This window comes from Lepidothrix coronata, unplaced genomic scaffold, assembly GCF_001604755.1.
Source record: "Lepidothrix coronata isolate B3197 unplaced genomic scaffold, Lepidothrix_coronata-1.0 Scaffold2, whole genome shotgun sequence".
Classification (NCBI taxonomy): Eukaryota; Metazoa; Chordata; class Aves; order Passeriformes; family Pipridae; genus Lepidothrix; species Lepidothrix coronata.
Window position 1 is genome coordinate 1 of NW_016690182.1, and position 21934 is coordinate 21934.

At 39.3% G+C, this 21934-nt stretch overlaps 1 protein-coding gene across 1 annotated transcript in view; it reads left to right on the forward strand.

Annotated features, from left to right (window-relative positions):
- Window positions 1-2828: 2828 nt before the first annotated feature.
- LOC108496919 (AF4/FMR2 family member 2-like) overlaps window positions 2829-21934 on the forward strand; it is a gene marked incomplete at its 5' end in the record, with an annotated part of 95463 nt that continues 76357 nt past the window's right edge. The window contains 2 exons of the mRNA XM_017814100.1: window positions 2829-2880; window positions 16652-16689. Of these exons, the coding sequence (XP_017669589.1) occupies window positions 2829-2880; window positions 16652-16689 (90 nt within the window). The remainder of the gene's footprint in view (window positions 2881-16651; window positions 16690-21934) is intronic.

Consider the following 21934-nt stretch of genomic DNA (forward strand, 5'->3'; position numbering starts at 1 on the left):
AAAACCCAACCACCCAATAGCTGAAAAAAAAAAAAAAACACAAAAAAAAAAACCCAACCACCCAATAGCTGAAAGAAAAAAAAAAACACACACCACCCTTTGGGTTTCATTCATGAAGAGATCCTTTGCATTATGTCCTCTTAGATCTGCATTAATATATAACAATAGAGAGCATTATCTAGCAATGCTGCTTTAAAGCAGTGGATAATTTACACATTAAAGTGAGATGTAGGTTTAAAAGTAGGAGTGTAGAATTGGAGTTAAGAGTCAGAATGATATAGTCCTGTATGAAAATGATCTTGGTTTCCTGGGGGTATTGTCCTTCTGGTGTAATGAGACTTGCAGATAACAATCAGGGACTGTGGATAGATCGAGGTACGGTGATACATTGAGAATGGCACAGCAAGTATTGGCTCTGGGGAAACAAATGGACGTGTCTGCTAGATAAACAGCATTAAAAGTTTCTGTTCATCAGCAAATTCCAGGCCTCTAAAGATTAATAATTCCTGAAAAATAGTGTATTGGGTTTGCATGGCAAGGTTTTGGTAGCAGGGAGGCTTCAGGGGTGGCTTCCGTGAGAAGCTGCCAGAAGCTTCCCCCGTGTCTGACAGAGCCAATGCCAGATCCAAGACACCCACAACTGGAAAAGGCCAAGCCCATGGTAGCACATCTGAGATAACAGATTTGAAAAAAGGGAAAAAAACGCTGTGCAACAGCAGCTGGAAGAGACAAGTGTCAATATGTGAAAGAAAAAGCTCTGCAAGCACCCAGGCCAGTGCAGAAGGAGGGGCAGGAGGTGCTCCAGGAGCCAGAGCAGAGATTCCCCTGCAGCCTGTGGTGCAGCCCATGGTGGGGCAGCTGTGCGCCTGCAGCACATGGGGGTCCACGGGGGAGCAGATCCACCTGCAGAGTGGGATGAGCTGACCATAACTCCCATTCCTCATCCCCCTGCACCAGTGGGGAGGAGAAGGCAGAGAAAACTGGCAGTGAAGTTGAGCCCAGGAAGAAGGGAAGCACATGGGGAAGGTGTTTCGTGATTTGGTTTTATTTCTGCTTGTCCTACGCTGATTTCATTGCCAGTCTTTCTAATTGATTTCCCCAGATCGAGTCTGGTTTGCCTGTGATGGTAATTGCTGAGTGATCTCTCCCTGTCTGTATCTTGATCCACAAGCCTTTTGTTATGTTTTCTCTCCCCTGTCCGGACAAGGAGGTGAGAGATAGAGCAGCTTTGGTGGGCACCTGGCGTCCAGCCAAGGTCAACCCATCACAAATCCTGGCTTTTAGAAGATTTTTTTATCCGTGCTACCGTCGTACTTTTATGGGTTCACGTATTACAGGGAGGCACTGGCCATTTATCAGGATGTTAATGACTAGTAGTTATGTGTCCAGATACTTTGTAACCACTGGGCTGCCCGACAACAGAGGTCACTGGAAGACAGATTACTTACAAACTGGTTTAGAGATCTCCTTCACTTTCTTTTTTTAAGATCCCCATCAGGGCTTCAACTACTCTGATATTTCTACATCGGGATTATTGCCTCCTCTTTAAAATTCCTTGTATCAGGAGGCTTCCGTGATTTACTCGTAGTCCTCAAACAAAAAAACTTCCTAACAGAGCATCCATTGATTGCTACAGTTATTTAAAGGCTAACAATAAAAAATCATAGACTTCAGTCTCCATCAAGGCAGAAAGGAAACAATAATTGCAATTTGCAAGCCTCCTGCCGTGGGTTAAAGTAGCTCAGGATGGCAGAAAGGGAGCTCCGCAATTTTAGTGGCTGTCACAGCTGGGTGAGATGTGCTGATTCATTCACACGTCATTCTGTGATAAGACAATTTGTCAAGGTGAAAAGATGGGTGTGAGGTAGAAGTGTGCCCAAGGAATATCAGCTCTGAGGAGGACCACTAGATAAAAGCATGAATATGTGGGAAGCTGTACAGGAGTGTATTTGGTGACTGCTAGTCATGTCTCTTCAGGTTGACAGGCCTCAAAAGAAAAGACCTTTTCTGTCTCTGTAACAGCAAATAATATGGTTTCTTACCCTGTGTATTTTTCCATACCAAAGTGTTGGATTAAAAAAAAAAAAAAAGACAAGTAATATGGGTGGTAATGTGGTAATGTACATTATTCAACTCTTTCTTCTGCCAAAGAAAGAGCCATAGGGGCAGCCACATTTTTTAGGAATATCCTTCCCCTTTAACCAAGGGCAGGGAGCAGTCCTGTGAGATTTCTCTGTATTATAAAATAAGTAAGTAAAAATGGGGATATGAACCATCAGATTCCTGGGTTAGAAAATGTTTGCCTTTGGATACTAACAACTGTGAGGTCCCATCAAACCCCAACCAAGCACCTCCTCCTCCTGCTGTTCTCCATTCTGCATTCCCAGTTTGGTAAGGTGGGGATTGGTACCACTCTCAAAGAAAACTGGTGGTGCCCTTAATCAAGAATGAAACATGGATGACTTTTTCTCAGTTTTTAGCAGCCCCAGAGCTGATTTTCCCTCTGGGTTTAAAAATACACATAGGTATATATGGACTAATCACCGTGAGACAATGTGCAAATAGAAGAGGACATGAAAGAGGAGCTGACTGCCAAACTTCATGATGGATTAGTCTGAAAGTCATTTGCTCTTCCCTAGCACCACACATAAGGACTAATACATACATACATGGAGTATTCATCAGTTTACTTACCACAGGTCTGATTTTACTTGTGTTGAATTGAAAGAGAACTTTTCCTCTGACTTTGCTGAGGTGCAGATTTAGCCCATTGTACGTCAAGTTAATTCATTAAATGTAACTCTGTGTTGTCTCTCCTTTTTTTTCAGAATGCTTGAGGATGATCTGAAACTCAGCAGTGATGAAGATGACAGTGAACAGGTAAATACACCTGATATAAAAGCACAGACCTTATAATCTGACAGTTATTTCATTGGTTGGATCTGATTGTGTGTTGGTTTACTATATTTGCATCAAAAGCATTTTGGGGTGCTGCAGAATCCATTATCTAAAATCTTGTTTGCTTCCTTCCCATGGGAGGAAGCTTATTCTCAAATAGGAATGCATTTGGGCAGTTTTGTTTGTAAAGTTTGTGAAAATGAAACCAAAACATGTCTTACTAACCTTGGAATTAGAGACTACATGTGGCATCACCCATGTCAGCCAATGTGTTCTGAATTTCTGTCCTCCATGGTACCAAGTTAGCCAGGGAACAGCCTCCACTTGCTTTGCACTCAATTTGTGAATTGACAAGCTTTCTGGAAGTGGGTGTAAAATGACTCCATCAGACCACAAAGACAACTACAGAATTGGCTTGTGCTTTGCAATTCGTTTATACAATTGCACACAAGAAGATTGGGTCCATAAGTTTTTGTTCCAGTCAGTGAGTAAAGGGTTGGGAGTCCACAGCCAGTAGTCCAGTGATTCCCATTTGTGAGAGCAAAAAATCCTCAGCATGTAGCTGTAAATCAATACTGAAAGTCTTTCAACCTACTTGGGATGTTAATGAAGAATCATTTTCAGAAAACTGGCTCATGTCATTCTCTATGCTTCCCACTTTATAAATATTTATGGATAATACTGGGAAAGAATGCTGTTTAAATTCATATTCTCAAAATTCTTATCAGAAGAAAAATGAAACTTTGGGTTAAATTCATCCTTCATTTGACTTTATATATGCAATAGCCTCAAATGTTTAAATTTCTGCAATAGAGAGGAAAGTAATGCTATAATTCAGCATAGGATCATCTGTTCAGTCTGGGAAATGTTAACAATAAGTGAGTCTTTCTTTCTTATTTATTTTTAAACCACCTAAATGTTCTCCTTCACCCTACCTAATCCATCCTTTAGGGTCATGCCAGGAAAGATTTACCTTCTGGTGAAAACTGACCCCTTATTCATACAAGTCAGTATTTTTTAGCACTGAGTTAGACTTGCACTCTCATCTGAAACCAAAGGGTCAAAATCCTGTACTTGTGCAACGTGCTGTTGTGCAAACCTGCTGGCTTATGGCACCTTCAGGTTTCCTGTTCTACTGGAAATTTGCCCAAATAGTCCTGCAAAATGACATTGTGATACTGAGATACCTAAAATACAGAAATAGAAATATATTATCGGGTAGCAGTTACTGTTGTTTTCCTCAGCTGCTCCTCATCAGACTTGTGCTCCAGGCCCTTCCCAGCTCCATTGCCATTCTGGCAGGGAGAGAAAAGATTAAAACTCTCAGCTCAAAACCATTCTAACAGTTTATGCAGCGTTTCTATAAGGAAATGGAATCATTGTCTTTACAGTCTTTATGATTTCTTTCTGCTATAAGCTGGCAGCCAATGTGAAACATGAGCTAGCATTTACTCATTTTTGTTAATAAGAACAGTAGGTAAAAATCAAGTTTGTTCCCTTGATTTCTACTCTTGTTTCAAGGAAATTGAAATTCTTTGAGAGCAGTGGTCATTAGGGAACTCTAGGATTTGTCCTTTGAGAATTGCTAGGGACCCTTCATATTTTACATGGCAGGGTAGTAGTGACACTGATCCATAGATGCACTTTGATCTCAACTTTTAGTGAAGGTCTACAGTATGTGGAGAGAGTTTGATCTATCAGCCTGTCTTCTGAGACTACTAGTAGTCCATTTGTCATGGTGGAAGATTGTTAGGAGCTTGGCTGCAAGAAACAAAACTCTTCTGTCTTCCTCCCTCACTCGTAAGCACCCTTATTTATGAACTGAACAAGCACCCTTATTTATGAACTGTACTGCAGTTCTTTAGGGGTCCGTGGGCCTCACACTCTTTCAGGTGTTAAACATCTTCCTTTTCTCCCCACTGCTGAGGAGAGACACAACACACATGATAGCTCCAGACAGTGATGTAACTAAGAATTTTGGCATTCACCTTTCAAACCTAATTTAGAATAACTGGAAATTACTCCTAAAAGTTATAAACATGATTTGGAGAACCCTCCTTAGTATAAGTGTTAGGTCTCTTTTGGTTGAGGCACACATGATGATGGCCTAGCAACATATCACCAAGAAAAAGATTCCTGAAAGGAGGCTGTACACTTTCATTTCATCCCAGAGGGCTTAAGAGGCTTCAGCAAGTAAGAGCTGACTGGAAAACCAACCTACTAGTGCCAAACTGCTGCAAATTGCATAGGAACTTGTGGTTTTATTTTCCTGTTAGCCTTCTGGCAGTTGTGGGCCTGATGCAGAAGTTGTCAAGTGAATTTCTTTGGGCTGTGACATGCTGTGACATGCAGGAGGTCCAGTGAGATGTTCATTGCAGGTCCCTTCAGTCTTCAGGTCTGTAAAGCTTTGGACCATATCGATCGTTGCAGATAGAGCGTGAGGCAAGTTACAGTCACTCCACCCCAGCTGCAAACTCCTGTTACCACTTTTTGGGCCTTGCAAGGAGACACTCATTTGCCACCTGCATCTAACACATGTCTTCAGTGCAGACACTCTGGAGGTGGCCATATGACACATGCTTTGTCCCATAGACAAAATGCTGGTTGTTATGTCTCATTGTGGATGATTTGGGATTAAAGATTAAAGACACACAGAAAACGATGGGTTAGATCTGGAATCAATTTTCATTTACAGCTGAGAAGCAGTTATTGATGCTGTGCTCACAGTTCAATAAAAGATCTAAAGATACAGACCTTGTGTTTCTCTTTCAATATAAGCGGCATAATCAGTGTCAAATGTTTTTACAAAGAAAATTGTATTGACAGTTTTATTAAAATTGCTGTCTTTAAAGTTTTAAGTTATCCACAATTTGACCTACTTGAATGGTTTTTAATATGCACACTGACCAACTCAATAGATTTTTATGTCACGTATTTATACCAGGTACACATCTGTTTAATTTATTATTTGAGAGATACTGTTACATTTAAGCATTGCCTGGTTTGCAAACTCTTGTGGTATTGTCACTGAGAGGAAGGTTGGAACATACATCAGTGTTGCATTCAGGAGTCCTATTGCAGAGTATGCTCAGATTGGCTACAAAAGATGCAGTCCAGGCAGATGACAGGCATGCTATTATTAAAACCATTAGATGACAAGGCATTTCAGAGATGCTAATGTTAACACTCTTCTCTGAGGAAGGACAGAGCTTTTAGATGGCTTCATTACTCTGTTAAAAAAAATACATCAGAAATTAGGAAGAGTAGTGAAGGTTTTTAATTAGTGGCTCAGTTCAGCTAAAAGAGCTTCGATAAAACACAGGTTAGTATTTTTGTTCTCTAAAGCACCTCTGTATAATTCAAATTAGCTTTGAGCTCAAAGGCATCCAAATGAGTTGTGCCTGGATACAGTATTTTAAGTAGCTGTAGTGTACCCAATTTTCTTTAACCAGCTCCTCTTTGTTCTTCTGCCTAAGGAATAGTCCTGTTAACCTTTTAAATGTGTACTTAATTTAAAGCACATTGCTAGCGTTCTGTGTGTTTTTGAACCAAAAAAACTTTGATACTAGTTACAGAACTGCTCCATTTTCAGTATTTTATGTGTATAGTAGTTTTGGCAAAACAAATCAATAAGATGTTCTTTCTTTTCTATTTGATTTTTTTTCTTCCTTCCCTTAGTAATTACCACTTTATTGCCACTTCTTTAATAACCCTACAAACAGAAGACATGCATGTAATTCATGGCCCTGCTCTATCATTTGTATTTTACACAAAGATAATTCTTTTTTGCTAGGTTAGTATTAGGTAATTCCATTCAAAATGTTTGACTTCGTATCTGAGTCTGAAAAGGTGATCAGCCATAGGCTGAGCTTTGAATTCTTAAAGTGCCTGCTGAGCTTTCAAAGCCTTTATTCAGGTTAATTTTTTTAAAAGTTTATGAAGTTCTAAGGCATAATATGCCTTCATCATATCACGTAAACACTTTTTGAAGTGCGACAGTGACCACTTTCCTTGTAACAATAGATATCCTTTCCTGTTGTATTTTCTCCCATTTTTTAGCTGCATCCTGAACAAGCTGTTTACCTCCCCAAGGTTTCCATTTACTTTGTTATCAGCAGAAAGGCTGAAGAACAGCTCTTCAGTAATGACATCAATACTGCACACACAGTGAGAGAGGTCATCTTGTCAAAGCTATAGAAAAATCAGATGGATTAGGATGAAACTAGGTGCAAAATAACTTTGATAGAGTCTTTTAATGTAAACAGTTTATCTGTCATTGGGTTCCATTGAAATCCCAGAGAGGTGCAGCATCAGTTGTAGCCACAGCAGCATGTGTTTTGATAAAGAACACACATTCCAGTGTTTAAGATCTGCAGTCACGTTTTATAATTGTAGGGAAATGTTTTCTTTAAGCCATTAATGAAAACAAAAACTATTAGGATAATACAGTCATTCTCCAACCTTGTCAGTCTTTAACCATGAAAAATCTTTTCATGCATATACATCCCTCCTTGCCACCTCAGTCCATTTTAATTGGTATTCAAATTATTTTTGATTTGAACACTAGTTGAACAACACTAATTGAAACAACAATGTATCGTCAACTGTGTAAGTTAATACTCCAGTTTCTGTTAGGCAAATCTTTGGAAGTAAGAGATTTGATGACTGACATGTCTAAGGTTATAATTCACATGGTAATGATGTAGGTTCATATCATTTGTTTATTATCAGCAGAAGCTTTCAGTAACCACTCTGAGATCTGGGCTGAGCTTTCTGCAAAAAGCACTGCACACCACTAAAATACACGGTGTTATCAAAAGCTTTTAACTTGTTCAAATTCACAGAATCACATGTGATTTTTTTCCACACATGTTGTTATTGTGGAGGTCATCCATCAGTGAGGAAGGGGATTAATACAGCCCTCAGGAAAAAATGGTTGCTGTAGAGTGCACAGTACTACAGATCAACAAGAAGGAGTTTGTCCCTGCAGGCTGCAGCCGTGCTCTTGTCTGGGCTCTGGGGCAGCAGCTGCCCAGACCAGGAGCTGGAGCAGCTCCATCCCTCCCACCAACTCACCTTTTCCATGGGTTGCCATGGGTTGACACTGGCAGCTCAGAGGCTCAAAAGCCCTCCACACAGTACAGAAAACAACACAGGAAAAGGAAATACTGGCAGGCAGGCAGCCCTAACAAAGTGGGAATTAAATGCCTTAGTTGAAAAGAAGTTTTACATGATACATTCTCCAGAAGTCCTCTCCTCACTGCCACACAAGCAGGCACTCCATAGCCCCTCAGTGCTCTCTCTAACAGGTGATGCTCTTGGCTTTGTTTTTCATGATACCAGCCTGAAGCTGCCAAGTTCTGTCAGCCACACTGTAAGACATCATTCTCCTCAAGGAAAGCTTTAAACACCCCTGATGCCTCTGTCACGAGTTAAATAGAGGTTGATCCTCAGTACAGCTATAAGGACCAGATCCTGGAGATCTGCCAGCCTTTTTGGACTGAGAGGGAGGAGGGAGGTGCAGCTTTCAGTCTGCAGGATGGACCGTGTACTCTGTGTGTGTATGCACAGTTGTGCACACAATTTTTTATAAAGGAGTTTTTATTATAAGGATGGAGGGAAATACATTTCCCCAGGGTCCCTTGCCTGTGTATGCTACTTATGCAAAAGCCCTGTATTGTTTTGGCAACAAAGCAGAGGCAGCAGCAGGTGAGATAATTGATCAACCCCAGCATTGTTGTTGAGAGAAAAGCCAGAATTGGCCACACTGTCCTGTAAAAAAAATCTGAAGTCTGTGATACCTGCAGGCCCTCTCAGTGCTCAACACTCACTAATCTGACCACACAGGACACATTTATCTCCCTTTTCTCCTCAAAAGGAGAGTATGATTGTTATCTTGAATGTCTTTTGAAGCATTCTGGTAAAGAATGTGTCTGGCTTTCTTACACTGGCCATCTGCAGTGTCACTCTTCTGTAAAAGCCCGAGCAAGAGCAACCATCTGTGAACTTCAGAATCTGAATTCCTGGGAGTTTTTTACACCAGTAGAGGATAGTGCTAGTGCTGGGTTTGAGACAGGGAGGATTGCAGAAGGCTGAAGGAGGAACTCATAGGTGGCCAGAACAAGTGTAAAGTAGGTGCTGAAAAGGGCATGATAAATCCAGTAATTAGCTTCTGTCAACCAGAATAAGGGGAGAAGAAGTGAAAGTTGATCTCCCCTGGAGGTATTCCAGGAGGAGAACAGTAATGGAAACTAAACACCTTAATTTTTTCTTACGATAAATTCATCTGCCACTGCAAGGTTTGCTGGGGTTGGAGGTGCTCCGTTCTGTGCTGGCAGGATGAATCTTCCCAGAACAGATCTGCCTGTGCACAGGGACAGGTCAGGACCACTGTGAGACAGTGCAATTGATTTGAGCAGGGTGCTCTCATGGAGTGTGTGCCTGCTTTACAAAATTACCAATTTCATGGCAATACTATTAAGCATAATTTTTGGAGCTGTGTAATTTAGTAATGGGCTAAGTCATCTGAGCAATGTACTAAACCGGACCAAGGTCAGCAAAGAGTTATTTCATGTGGGTTTGCCTCTGTTGTCTCTGCTGCCTGCTTGTAATAGATTTAACATTCAGTATAGATGTAGTGTTCAGTATAAATTAAAATCCTTAAAGTCTTTAGTACTGTGCAGGAAATAAATGGGCAGGATGAACAGTAGCACCATCAGTTCACTGCCACTGCTGGTACTCTGTGACTCTGCCCTTTTGCTTCTCAGGTCTAGGGAACTATTCATTTGTTTAGAGTGGGGAGAAGACTAAGGATAGGTTGGACTCCCAAAGGAATGAGATAAAGGCCTTTGCCACAAAGGAAAATCTAAGGGCATAAACTCCAGATAAGCTGTTTCTGAGGTGTCTGCCTGTCCTGCTTTCCATTTTGGCAAAGAAAGTTATATGAACGTTGCAAAATTAACAATTGGATATTACATTCTAAAAGTACACCTGGTGCATCTGTCTGTCTATCTATCTATCTATCTATCTGTCTATATTTACACACTGTAATTATAAGACTGCAGAACATCTTCCCTGTTCAGGTTAAGTTTCAGGGATACAAAGGATTCTTCTCCTGCTAGAACCGGGAAAGTGAAGAACACACAGGTTGTTGTGACTGTCTGCAGCTGGACAGTAAGGTCACAGGATATTCTTTGAAACAAGCCTTTTGCTGCTTATTTCTTGAAGGAGTTTAGAGAAGACTTTTTGTTTCTCTTATAAATGTTTCCTGACCTTTTCTGTGTTTCTTTTGCCTCCTCAATTTTTTAATCATGCAATTAACATGCTGAAATGCGGCTATGGAGTAAACCCGACAAATAATGGATTTTTTTTATTATTTATTAGCCATCTGGAGAGTTGAACCAAACACACATTTTAGAAAAATCATAAGTAAATAAGATGATGACAAATACTGAGTTTTATTCCCAGCTAGATCCTTTATATTTTCACAATAGGATTATCATCCACTAAGCCTTGGTCATTTGTAATCAATTTGTAACAAATTATTTACTAGGAAATGATGTTTCAGACCAGAATTTCAATTTTGATTTTTTTTTCTTAAACGTGGACCATTCAGTACTATATTCCCAGCTTCTTCTGTCATGAGGGGATGTATCATTGTTTTCCAAATAAAACAATTCTTATGAAAAATCAGGCCAAACTCTAGCCAGAAGTGCTGTTCTCTGCCACAGAACTCTGCAATGACCAAATCAAATAGTATTGTGGGAGCATTTAAATCTTCTTCGTGAGACATTGGTTAAGATTTTTCATTGCACACTTCCTTAGTTTGATTTCCACCATTGGCCTGATGGAAAACAGAGATTTGGAAAAAATGCTGACAGAAGCCCAAATATATCTGTGGTGCTCAATTAAAAGCATTTTGCTTACATCAGGGATGAAGGTGACTCCTAAACCACAGACAGCCTGTTTTAGATTTGGTCACTTAAACACTGTTTTTCATTTTGCCCCTTAAACTCTGTTTTTCATTTTGCCCAACCTCCACTATAACAATTGAAATGAAATTTCCAGTGTTTCAAGTATTCCTGAGCATCTCTCTGTGAAGCCATGAAGGTTACTGCATTGCTCAAAGCAAAGATGAGGAGCTCTCTGTGGTTCACACACAGCGAGAGTTCAATGAACCGTTCTGATTTGTGGGTACCACATGCTTGGTGACTTGATATTTCAAAAAAATGGATTTTAGCTGATCCATCCCACGTATTTGACTTCTGAAGGAAAAATGCTTATTTTCTAAAATTATAACATAAGGAGAGTATCTTCTCCATTGTTTTTGGTCCTGGATGCAGTGTTGTTGGGCTTTTTGTCCTCGAGATGAGACAGAATCGAAACATCACACACAGAATCTCAAATACAAGGTTGCCAACTACATGTCAAAGGCAATTAGCAAGAAAGAAATACAATCTCCTCTGTTGACATTAGGGGACAGGTAGAGGAGAGTGTAACCAAACAAGTGAAGAAGGAAAAAAAATAAGGAACACAACACACATATTTATACACATACTGATCTGTCAGCCCTTGGGTTTGGGCTCTCTGGTTCTCAGCACAATCCTGGATGGTTGTTTGCTACACACCGTGTTCTCCTCCTCCACAGGAAGTTATATTTAGCACTGTGTCATTACAGAACCAGAGCACAGTGCAGTGGAGTTGGTAAGTCGTGGTTCTGGGTTTGTTACTTAGGGTCATAGATGAGGCATTGTGTATGAATAAGAGCATAACTTCCAAAACAAATAATACTCTACAAGGAGCTATAGATATATAGATATATATAACTACATATATAATTCAACTAATGTGGAAAGCATCTCTGTTTTTATTGTGTTGTTGAATTGAGTCTCTGAGGAGTCTCTTCTATACCTACAGGACAGGAGAACAGCATGGTGGGTGGTAAACTTACTTGTGTAGAGTCACTTGGCTATTCACCCAGGCAGAGCTGGTTCGAAACTGGGAGATAAACCTGAGTTAGATTTGCAGCATGGAAAAAGGGAAAAAGTTGAAGCATGAAGGCCTTCCTTCTGCCAACACATTCAGTGACAGGAAGTGTCATCTGTCTTGCCCTAAGACACACCTTGAGGCTCAGCAATTGCCTTAGGTGGCTGATCAGTGCCTCTGGATTAAGAGGGTGAGGAGACATTCTTAAAAAAATTTTTTGTCTTATCTCAATTTCTCGAAGTCAAACAATTTTCCATGAGAATCCTGGATTTTCAGTTATGCTGCAGAAAATATTTTTTTCTTTGGATAGCAGACACTTCCTTTGTAATACTTCACCAAAAATATAATTTGCCTTTTGCAGATACCAACTATTATGCTTTTTTATTTTTAAGCCATCCTCTTATCAGTTCATTCTCATCAGAGCTTTGTGATGTAGGAAAGTTGTGCTGACTGGAGTACTTTTTCTGGTTCATTCTATCCAAAAGCCAGTCTGCTAATTGATAGGAATGAGGAAAAGCATGATTTTTCCCATTTTATAGTCCTTGTGCACAATCTATAAGCAGTTTTTGCTTATTCCCATGTTTAATCTTTTGTGTAGTAATTAAATACCTGCTAACAAAATAAGTTTATGGGTAAATCCACACTGCAGAAAGCACAGGAAAGCACAATGTAGCTGATTTCTCAACTAATGGTAAAACAACTAGCACCAAAATCAGGTGTAGAGGTAGGAGTCATTCACAGCTACAAAAATCACAGTAAAACATCTCTGGGCAAATATTCTCTGTGTCTTACTGCTTTCCATGTATTTTCATCTTCTTCCTTCTTATTCAACACTGGAGTCAGCTGTTGAAATAAGGTCTCAGAGAGCAGAAGCACAATTATGGAGAGGCCATAATTGTTAAAAAAAAATCAGAAGAAAATTACAAATTAAAGTAGAATGATTGTCTAGTTCACACTGGCTTCCATTTTCTAATCATCCTAAATTATTTTAATGCATGTTTTCAAGCTCAAAATTAGCAAAGGTCCCATGATGTAATTCTCCTAACACCCATTGAATATTACATTATACCAGTCCAAATTCATTCCAGTCTTTTGCAGCATCATCTCTCACTCAGGGCACATATATCATGGTGTAGGGACCTTCTACCTGCTCTGTTTCTAGATAGTGCTTTTAATACACGAAGTTTAGGAATCATTGTGAAGTTAAAACCAGTTTCTTACTTGTAAAGGCCTAGATAAAAAAAATATAAGGTTAAAAAAAATAACTCTTAAAACATGTTTGTCTTTGAAATACCTTAAATTAATAATCAAAAGCTTGCATCAAGTCTAAAACAAATCAAACTCAGTCATGAAGATGAGAAACAGGAATTATTAACTGAGTAGCGAGGATGATGGAGACTCAATGAGATCATTTTGTTCAAAGATTAAAGGCGATGAACACTGAAATAGTTGAGGAGGATGGCTATGAACACATCTGACTAGAGCTGCTAAATTCAGTAATGATCAAAAGTTAATTATCAAAGCACAGAGAACTACTCAACACAGACAATTTGAGTCAATAGCTAAGCAGCCCAGAAAAGAAGTAATTTGGAAGAAGTATTTTCCTATAATGAAGTTATATAAAAGACGTACATTTCAAAGAAACCTGCCTAAAACAAGATTGCATTCTTCCTGATCAGAGAAAAATAATTAGCTCTAATTGACAGACCTGCTGCACACCAAATATTTTCAAACAATATGTTTCTGCATCAAAGCTTAATGTGTAGAGTTGCTCAATGTCACTTTGATTTTGCCTTCCTTTATCTTCCGCCACTGGGCATGCTCGTGATATCACAACAAATATGCTTTGAAAAATGAATGAGCAACACCTACAAGACAAATAAAAGCAGAAGGACAGATCCTGGATTTCTTTCTCAGATGGAATCCCTGATGTGTTCTGTGCTGTGTTTAACATCACCGTGCTCCCACTCGGAGGCAAAGTGAATCATTTGTAATAGGAAATGACCAGTTGCCTAATGATCCAACATTAAACTAGGCTGGCATGTAGATTAACCTGAGCATTTGCAATGTTTTTTTTACTTTTGTGTAGGCAGCAATGTGTGTGGAGGACACTCTCCCTCAAGCATGTGCCTTTTCTTAAGAGTTAGGAAAGTGTCTTTTCCTCATAACAAAGGAAAGAAAATGTGGAAATTCTCCATTTAAAAATCTAAGGAAAGATGTATGCTAGAATGTCCATGGTCCAAGAAAATACAATATATCCATAATTTTTTACTTTCTAAAGCTGCTCGATTTCTTTCAGCGTAAACAGATGCCATCGATGTAGCTAAGTGGTCAAAAATCAAACATCCAGTTTAGACTCTGCTCTTTAATATTCTATGACTTTGACATTGGCAGTTCCCACTCCCTGAAATATCTTCATCTTCTTTAATCTTTCATGTAAACAGTTTAGTTCACACCATCACGCACATGCTCTCCAGAATATCTTCTGCTGTATTTTGTATTAAACCGACTGCATTATCATTATTTACTTGTGATCCTAGACACTCTCCACTCTTCTGTTTTCTCTTCTTCCGCTCTATTTTGATACCAGGTTTTATGTAGTGGTTTTTGAATAATTCAGGGGGGAAAAAATTGATTTAGATGCAAGTTTCACATGCTTGAACTCAGAATTGTTATAGTCCAGCTATTTGGTATATAGTCAAGCAAAATACCACCGTAAAGTCAAAAAGAACTTCTGACGTTGTGGAAGGATGTTTATGAGCTTTAAAAATAATTTTAGTTTCCTGCAGGATGGGACTGCAACTTGGCATTTAGTGGGAGGCTTGGGAAACTGAAATGCCACTTTTGATGTGTTTTAATCCATTTAAAATGAAGCATTTGTGTGTCATTACGTGTAGTTTATGACTTAGAAAGTTTCTTAATAGCATGCTTCTGACTCTGCATTTGCGATTGGCCGCTGAAAAAGGGAGATTTGGGAGAGAATCATTGGAAGGAGGCAAAATTCACATATCTCACTATTGAGGCAGGGACCTCATTTCATCATAGGCTTGTTTGAGACAGCATAATTAGGTTTGGGTCTGTAGCAGTTGTGCAATCTGAAGTTTAGCGTTTCCTGAGGTTGAAGTGTTTTATTTAGCACCCCTACTGTACAATTGATATAATTGATTCCTATCAGGCATTCATTGATTTATTCTTTAGATGGAAAATATAATCCAAATGAAACAAACACATTTTTCTTAGCATGCTGGGAGTCAGCCTGGAGGGTTGCTGTTGCCCCATCCAAGCTCTCATAAGCTCTCATTCTTTCTCCCAGATTCTAAGCTCATTAACAGGGATTTCCATGGATTTAAACATGGATTTTGCCTTTGCTGTCCTTGGAGACAAAAGTGCCAAAACAGCAGGTATTTTCAAAAACTAACCCCATCACAGAGCCCAAAGGAAAACTCATTCTGGCAAAATTTGGAACCCAGTTTCAAATGGTCCCAGAGGTTTCAAAAGTTCATAAGTTTTCAAAAAGGATTTAATTTGTCAAGGCTTATGTAAGCATTTTTCAGAACCACTAATATTAGCAGTTGCCGTGTAGAAACCATTTTATTTCCATCCCTAAGAATAGCAGAGGTTAAAGTTCCTCACCAAAACCCTTCTTTTAATTCTTGGTAAGCTGCATAAAAATATCTCTAAAGGTAATTAGGAACTAGAACTCTCCTTCCTATAATAGGTTTATGGATCAGTTGTCTTAATTCTGCCTTTCACCAATCTCCATGCTTGTAATCTCACTAACCATCTGACTGCTTTCCACGTTTAAATCTGTTACAGTCTGGTTCTGCAAACACTAGGAGGAATTCTCCAAAAGGATAAGACAACACTAGTTTATCTGGTGGTGGTATTTCCAGCCCTCTTCCTTTAAAATGTTATTTACCTAGTCTGAACAAAACCAGAGTGGGATGCAAGGTCGGTTCAGATTATATAATTATGTCACAGAAGCATTAAAAGAAAAAGTCTCCAGTAACATCTCGAGCAGCTTAACCAGTGTGATAGACTGGCGCGGCTCTGCCATCGGTGCCCCCAGCTGTGTTGCTTAGCAACATTTTAATTCAAGAAGAATCGAAGGAGATGAAATCCCCGTGGAGAGGGAAACAGAAATAAGAGGGCCGTTGACAGATGATCTGAGTTGTTTCTTCTAATATACTGTGAAGATCACTGGCTCTTTTCATGAATGATAAATGGACTGTACACAGATCAATGGGTTCAGCAATAAACTGGAACCAGGCTCCATGTCTGAGGTGGTGCAGGCCGAGAGGCCCAAAGATTTACTCATTTAGATGATTTGGAGTGTGTTTTCTCAAAGGTTTCACAAGAGGAAATTGATCTGAACATTTGGTCATTCCTTGCCCTTTTCTGTTGCTGGTGAATAAAAACTGTTTTGGAAATGGAGTCCGTTATTCCCTTTATTTTTCCTGTTGTTGTTCTTGCTCCAGATAGGGACAGATAGCTTGTGACAACGGGGCCAGACCTCAGAGCTGGAAATGAAGTAATAGCTCTGAACGAGCAGTTCCACTCGTGGCAATTAAAAATAAACAAACCACACTGGTGTCACAGGCTGGGACAGGAGCATTTCAAACCCTAAGCACTGTCTCTCAGAGCAGCCCTCACCCCAGCTGTGGGGTGTGCGCTGCTGAAGAGCTTCCACGGGTTGATGTTTGTGGCTTGGCTGGGCTTTGGTGTGCCACTTAATGTTTTGTTTCCCCCACCCCTCTTCTTTTTGCAGGCTGCTGAAAAGACAAAATTGAGAAACATTCCTGTAAAGTAAGTTATTTTTATATCCGTTTGAAAATGCAAGTTTAATGCCGTTGTTTAATACAATGACTAAAAAGACTAGGACAATGAGAAGGGTGATGAAGGAGAAAATAGAGTTCATGTTGCCCCTAATCATAGCAATAAAAAAGTCAGTATCATTGAGGAAAGCTTTTGATTTCTCATGTGTCCCTAATGATTGCACTCCCCAATTTTCATCCAGTTTCCATAAATTAATGTGTTGTCTATGAATAGCTGCCAAATGATCACAATCATACTCAATACATAGTGCTCCTAGCCTTGGGGAGGGGGGGGTTGTACATGCTAAAAAGATTATGATTTTTAATTGCAATCCTCTAGAAGGTCTGACGGAGGGAAATCACTAGGAATGTGTCAAATAATTTCTAGACACATGGGAATGATTTTGCACCTATGTATCAAGGCTTTGCCATCCTGTTGATTAAGGGCTCTTTCTCACTCTCTGTGTGCAGCTCTCTGACACCATACACACATGTATGGTTCTGCTCTTTACAGCAGGGCTCTGTGAAGGATGAGCAAGCTACCAGGGAGCAATTTCAAGGGCGTTTTATGAGAAGTTCTTAAATCTTAGGCCACTAGCGGCAATACTCAACCATATATCACTGAATTAAGAAAGTTGCTATATAGATGTCCTGGCTCTTTGAGAAAAGGCATTTTCAGTTAAAGCTACCAGCATCAGTTATTCTGTTTAAGTAATAAATACTCCAGTCCTAATGGGCTCTTACGTACCAATAAAAACACATATTTTTAGCTTCAGTCGGTGATCGTAGCAGTCTAACTAAGTCCAGGTAACTGTATATTCCTGTTACAGACAGAGGAAATGTAATTTTGGTAGTAGTTGGCTAATCATACTGACTTTTGGACTGGAGTGGGTTTGTGTTTGTAAGAACATGCACTGAGAGACTCAGATCACTGTGTTTTAGCACACATAACAGAAGAATGCACTTCTACTTCTCACTTGGCTTCCATCATGTATAGTCATTTACACCTTATAAAGCGAACACAAAATGTGTGTGAACACTCCTTGGAGTGATTAGGCAATATGTCAGATGACCATAAATCACTCTCTCTTTATGTTTCATTCAGTCTGATAAAAATTAGAAATAGGATCCAACAGAGACCTGATAGCACATGAAACTTGTAATAAGACAAGGGACCTTTGTTGCCTATAGGGCTAGTTCAAATTCAGTGCAAGCTGAATTAAAGTCATTGTTAGCTGGTGGTTGTTTAATAGAGAGTGAAATGAGCTGTGTTCTCACCTCACATTATACAGGATCCAGGAGTTGCAAGGTGATGAAAGTCATGGGGAACAACTCCAAAATAATCATTTATCATTCATTCACTTTTTTATATATTCTGAGTCAAATTCTCAAGAATGACTCAAGTGAATTGAATTTCCCCCTATATAACAAACACATTGAGCGTTGCAGTTTTTAAACACCATGCATGTGACACTGATGCCCAATTAATCCACCAGAAAGATTTGGGAGTTTGGGGGAAAGGATGATTTAGGTTAAATAATTTTTTACACAACTCGAGTAAGTGTAACATTTTGAAATGGAAGAAGGCCAGATGGACAGTCTCGCTCTTTCCACCTACATGTGTGTGTTTCACCCTGTCATGTTTCTCCCAACTGGTTGTTTAACTTCTCTTTGACTATGTTCATGGTGGCAGCTACAATTAGTACCCTAGAGAATCCATTATACATATTAATTACACTCTGTATAACAAAGTAGCTGAAAAATCTGCCTAGTTTTTCCAGTGACATGTAACTATTTACAGTACCTGTATACAATTAGGATTTTATGCTAAAATATTAGCTCTCAGGGCAAAAGAAAAATTAGTGTCTTTAAGATACCAGTAGTAGCCATGGATTGCATTTATATAAGCATCACAGTCACACTTAGTACAGCTCAGACTTGGCTAGCTTTTAGTCACTGCTTTTGTAGCTCTCAAATGTCAAGGAGAATTTCACTTGAATTTTAATGTTCTTCAGTATGCAAAATAAAGTTAGTAGCTTCCATTGTCATAAGGGCTGAAAGCTGTACAGATTCCTTCTACCATATGTGACTTATCACATACATTTTTAAAAACACATTTTTGTTATTAAGACATATGTGATAGTACACTTCTGCAAATGTGAATTGCTTTTGGCTAAAAGCCATGCACTAATAAGTAGAGTTGAATCTAACTGCACTTGACATCTGCTACAATATATATTTTTTTTACATATATAAATATATACATATAAAATATTCGCAGTTGTCATTAGCATAAAAAAATGTCCTTGTTTTTACGTTATGCTGACATAGTTCTTGTGTCCCAAAACTGGAAGCAGAAATTACTCCCTTTTAAGTACTACAGTTTATATAAAGTCCTTGGACACAACCTAATAGTGCCACCATTTAACACAGTAGTTCAGAAGCATAATGAAGATTTCTGTAGAAATGGTCTTTTTACTTTTCATTGCTCATTTTATTAATGTTGCTGGTATAATGTTTGATAGGAAGTTTACTGTTCTTTTATGTTCTCTTCAATCCCTCCAGCACTAACCACTTATGAAGGGAAAAAAAACAAGGAAGTTTTCTTTTTACAGTTCAGTAAAGCAGCCAAGCAGCTGGTTTCTTAATGTCCAAGTGTCTGTTGGTGCTTAGACTAACTGGTGTGAACTTCCTGATGACCAAAGTAGGTGCAGGTGGCACTTGGCTCCTTCAGAAGGCTTGGTCTCAATTCCATGTTGCTTAGAGCACTGCAAGGCACAAGACATCCATAGAACTCATCTTTGTGTATTGGTAGCATCATCTGACATAATATTGCTATAAATAAGCACACAGTAAATAGCTGAGAAGTCTCTATGTCTGCAGAACTGATTTCTTTTGGTGGAAATAGTGCAGTTAATTTTTTCAAAAGACCCTCTTCTGTCTTAATGTGGCACCAAGGTAGCCCCCATAACTGCAGGATCCATTATATTTACCTTATATATGCTCTTCTGCCCTTGTTATGTAAGGAGCTCTTGCTTTCTCCCGTGGTTTTATCCATATTTACATTGAGAGTCTGTGGCAGAAAAAGAATTTCCTGTATGTAAAGCCCTAGATGCTTTCTTACTTACTGGCTGGTCCTTATCATGCTGTTCCTATCCCTGAGTCTGAAAAAGGTAACATGACTTAAACAATTTCACTCTGTGGAGGGTTTATGATTTCTAAAGAATTGTTGCATGAGAAATTTTTTGAATTAGGATGCGTTCAGAGGAATTAATCTTTTATATGCCCTGTGATTTGATGGAAGAGGGGGAGAACAGTGATATCATTAAAAACCTGTAGTAGCTTTGTTCTGGAACCCAACAGATGATCACTCTTCCCAGATTTTTTTCCAGACTTGTGTAGACAATGGGAGCCCACATCAGCATAAAGCCTAGAGGAATCATGTTTGTGTTGACTTGGACCCCATCACTTGTCTTATACCAGTGGGTTGAGCTGCAGGATTCTCTCATATCTAGGTCCAGTCAGGGTTAGTCCACAGTCTCAAGTAAAAATACACTTGGCTTGGCAGTCTCTACATAAACGTGGACTGAGGGTCAACCAAATTGTATGGTATTGAGCATCATAGTGTGTGAAAAAATACTGCCTTTTTTTTGTTTTAAACCCTTTTCCTCAGATATTCACTGGAATCTGCCCAAGAAGTTTTTGTTGCGCAGAAAAGCAAATGATTAGTCACTGTTCTTCATTCCTCATATTACATCCCTCTGTTGTATAAACCAAGGATTCTTCCTGCTCAAAAGCCACTAATAATGCTGATTTCCCTCCAACTGTGTGAGCCCACCAGTGAGCTAATACAGACACAAGGCAAGTCCCTCTGCAGTTGGGAAATGTCTACTAGTTGGGTAGAGACAGTGGTTAGGAAGATAAACAGGTTCTTTTCAGATTTTCCTTATAAAGAGATGAGTTGTTTGCATAGCAATGCCCTTCTGACTAAGGACTGGATATAATGTCATGCTAAACAAATGTCTCAGATTACAGTCCTTTATGAAAATGGCCAGATGGATTTCTTGGGAAAATGTGGACAGGTGAAAGAATGATTTGGCTAAAACTGATGTCATCCAACACCTTGAAATACAAGGGGTTTGTAAGAAATAAAGTAAACTTTTTAAATGGAAAATGAATGCTTTTAAAGGTGTAGTCGTGTAGTCCATGAAATTCTGTAGAACTGTAGGAATATTGGAAGTGACTTCTTGCTTCAGGGAAGAAAACATTGCCTTCCTTGAGTGTCCTTTATACTCCCTTCTTTTATAGTCCCTTTTAAAATCTTCAATAGAAAGTATATGGCATTTCCCCAAACACCTGCATATGCTTAAATTTGCTGTAGTTCTAATGACTTCCAGATACATGTTTTGGGATTACAGCTTGTGTTAAAATCCTGCTGCTTTTTATATTTTCAAAATATATTTGTTTTCCATCAGCCTCAAGTTTGTTAACCAGCAAGATTTCTGGTGTTTATTGTCTTTTCCTGCCATAAAATTCATCTTCTCCTCATAAGGGCATCTGACTTGACTTGGTATGGTTTTCTGTCCCAACCATCATTGGAAATGCAATCCATTAACATTTGATATCTTGACATTTCAATTGACCTCTCATTTGCAAAGCGCAGTGGTATTTTTCGTGGCCTTTTCATCCTTGATTATACATGGAATAGGAGTGCCTGTTTCTACTGACTGCACTTTAGAAATGTCTTTGTTTTACCAGCTGGAGTGGCACCTTGTTTTTGCCTCCCTGGATAGACCTTATTCTGCATGGAAGGTCTGAGGTCTAAGCAAGTCATGCAGAGCCAAAGGATTTTCTTATTGACTCACTAAGCGGGAGGGCGAGCAGGTCAGACTCCGAGGGTCAGTTAATGTATGCTGTAATAGCAGTAACCATAAACAGATCTTTTGCTCCCACTGGCAAAAATGCAGGCCAGTGGGACAGGTCTGGAAGTTGGTTTGTTTTTAGCCTGTCAGATCAGACACTTGTACCCAGTAGAGGTACGAAAGGGACAGAGTGCTGTTGGCACACATGCTCAGCTCTTCTGCTGCAGGGTATCTCCTGTCCTGTATTTAAAAAGAGGTGAAAAAAAGTGTGTCATGTCTAGGTTAAAAAAACCTCCCATTCATAGATAATTATATGGGAGGATGGCCATATATACATATGCTGTATGTGAAGGAGGGTCAATTTAAACTGGATGT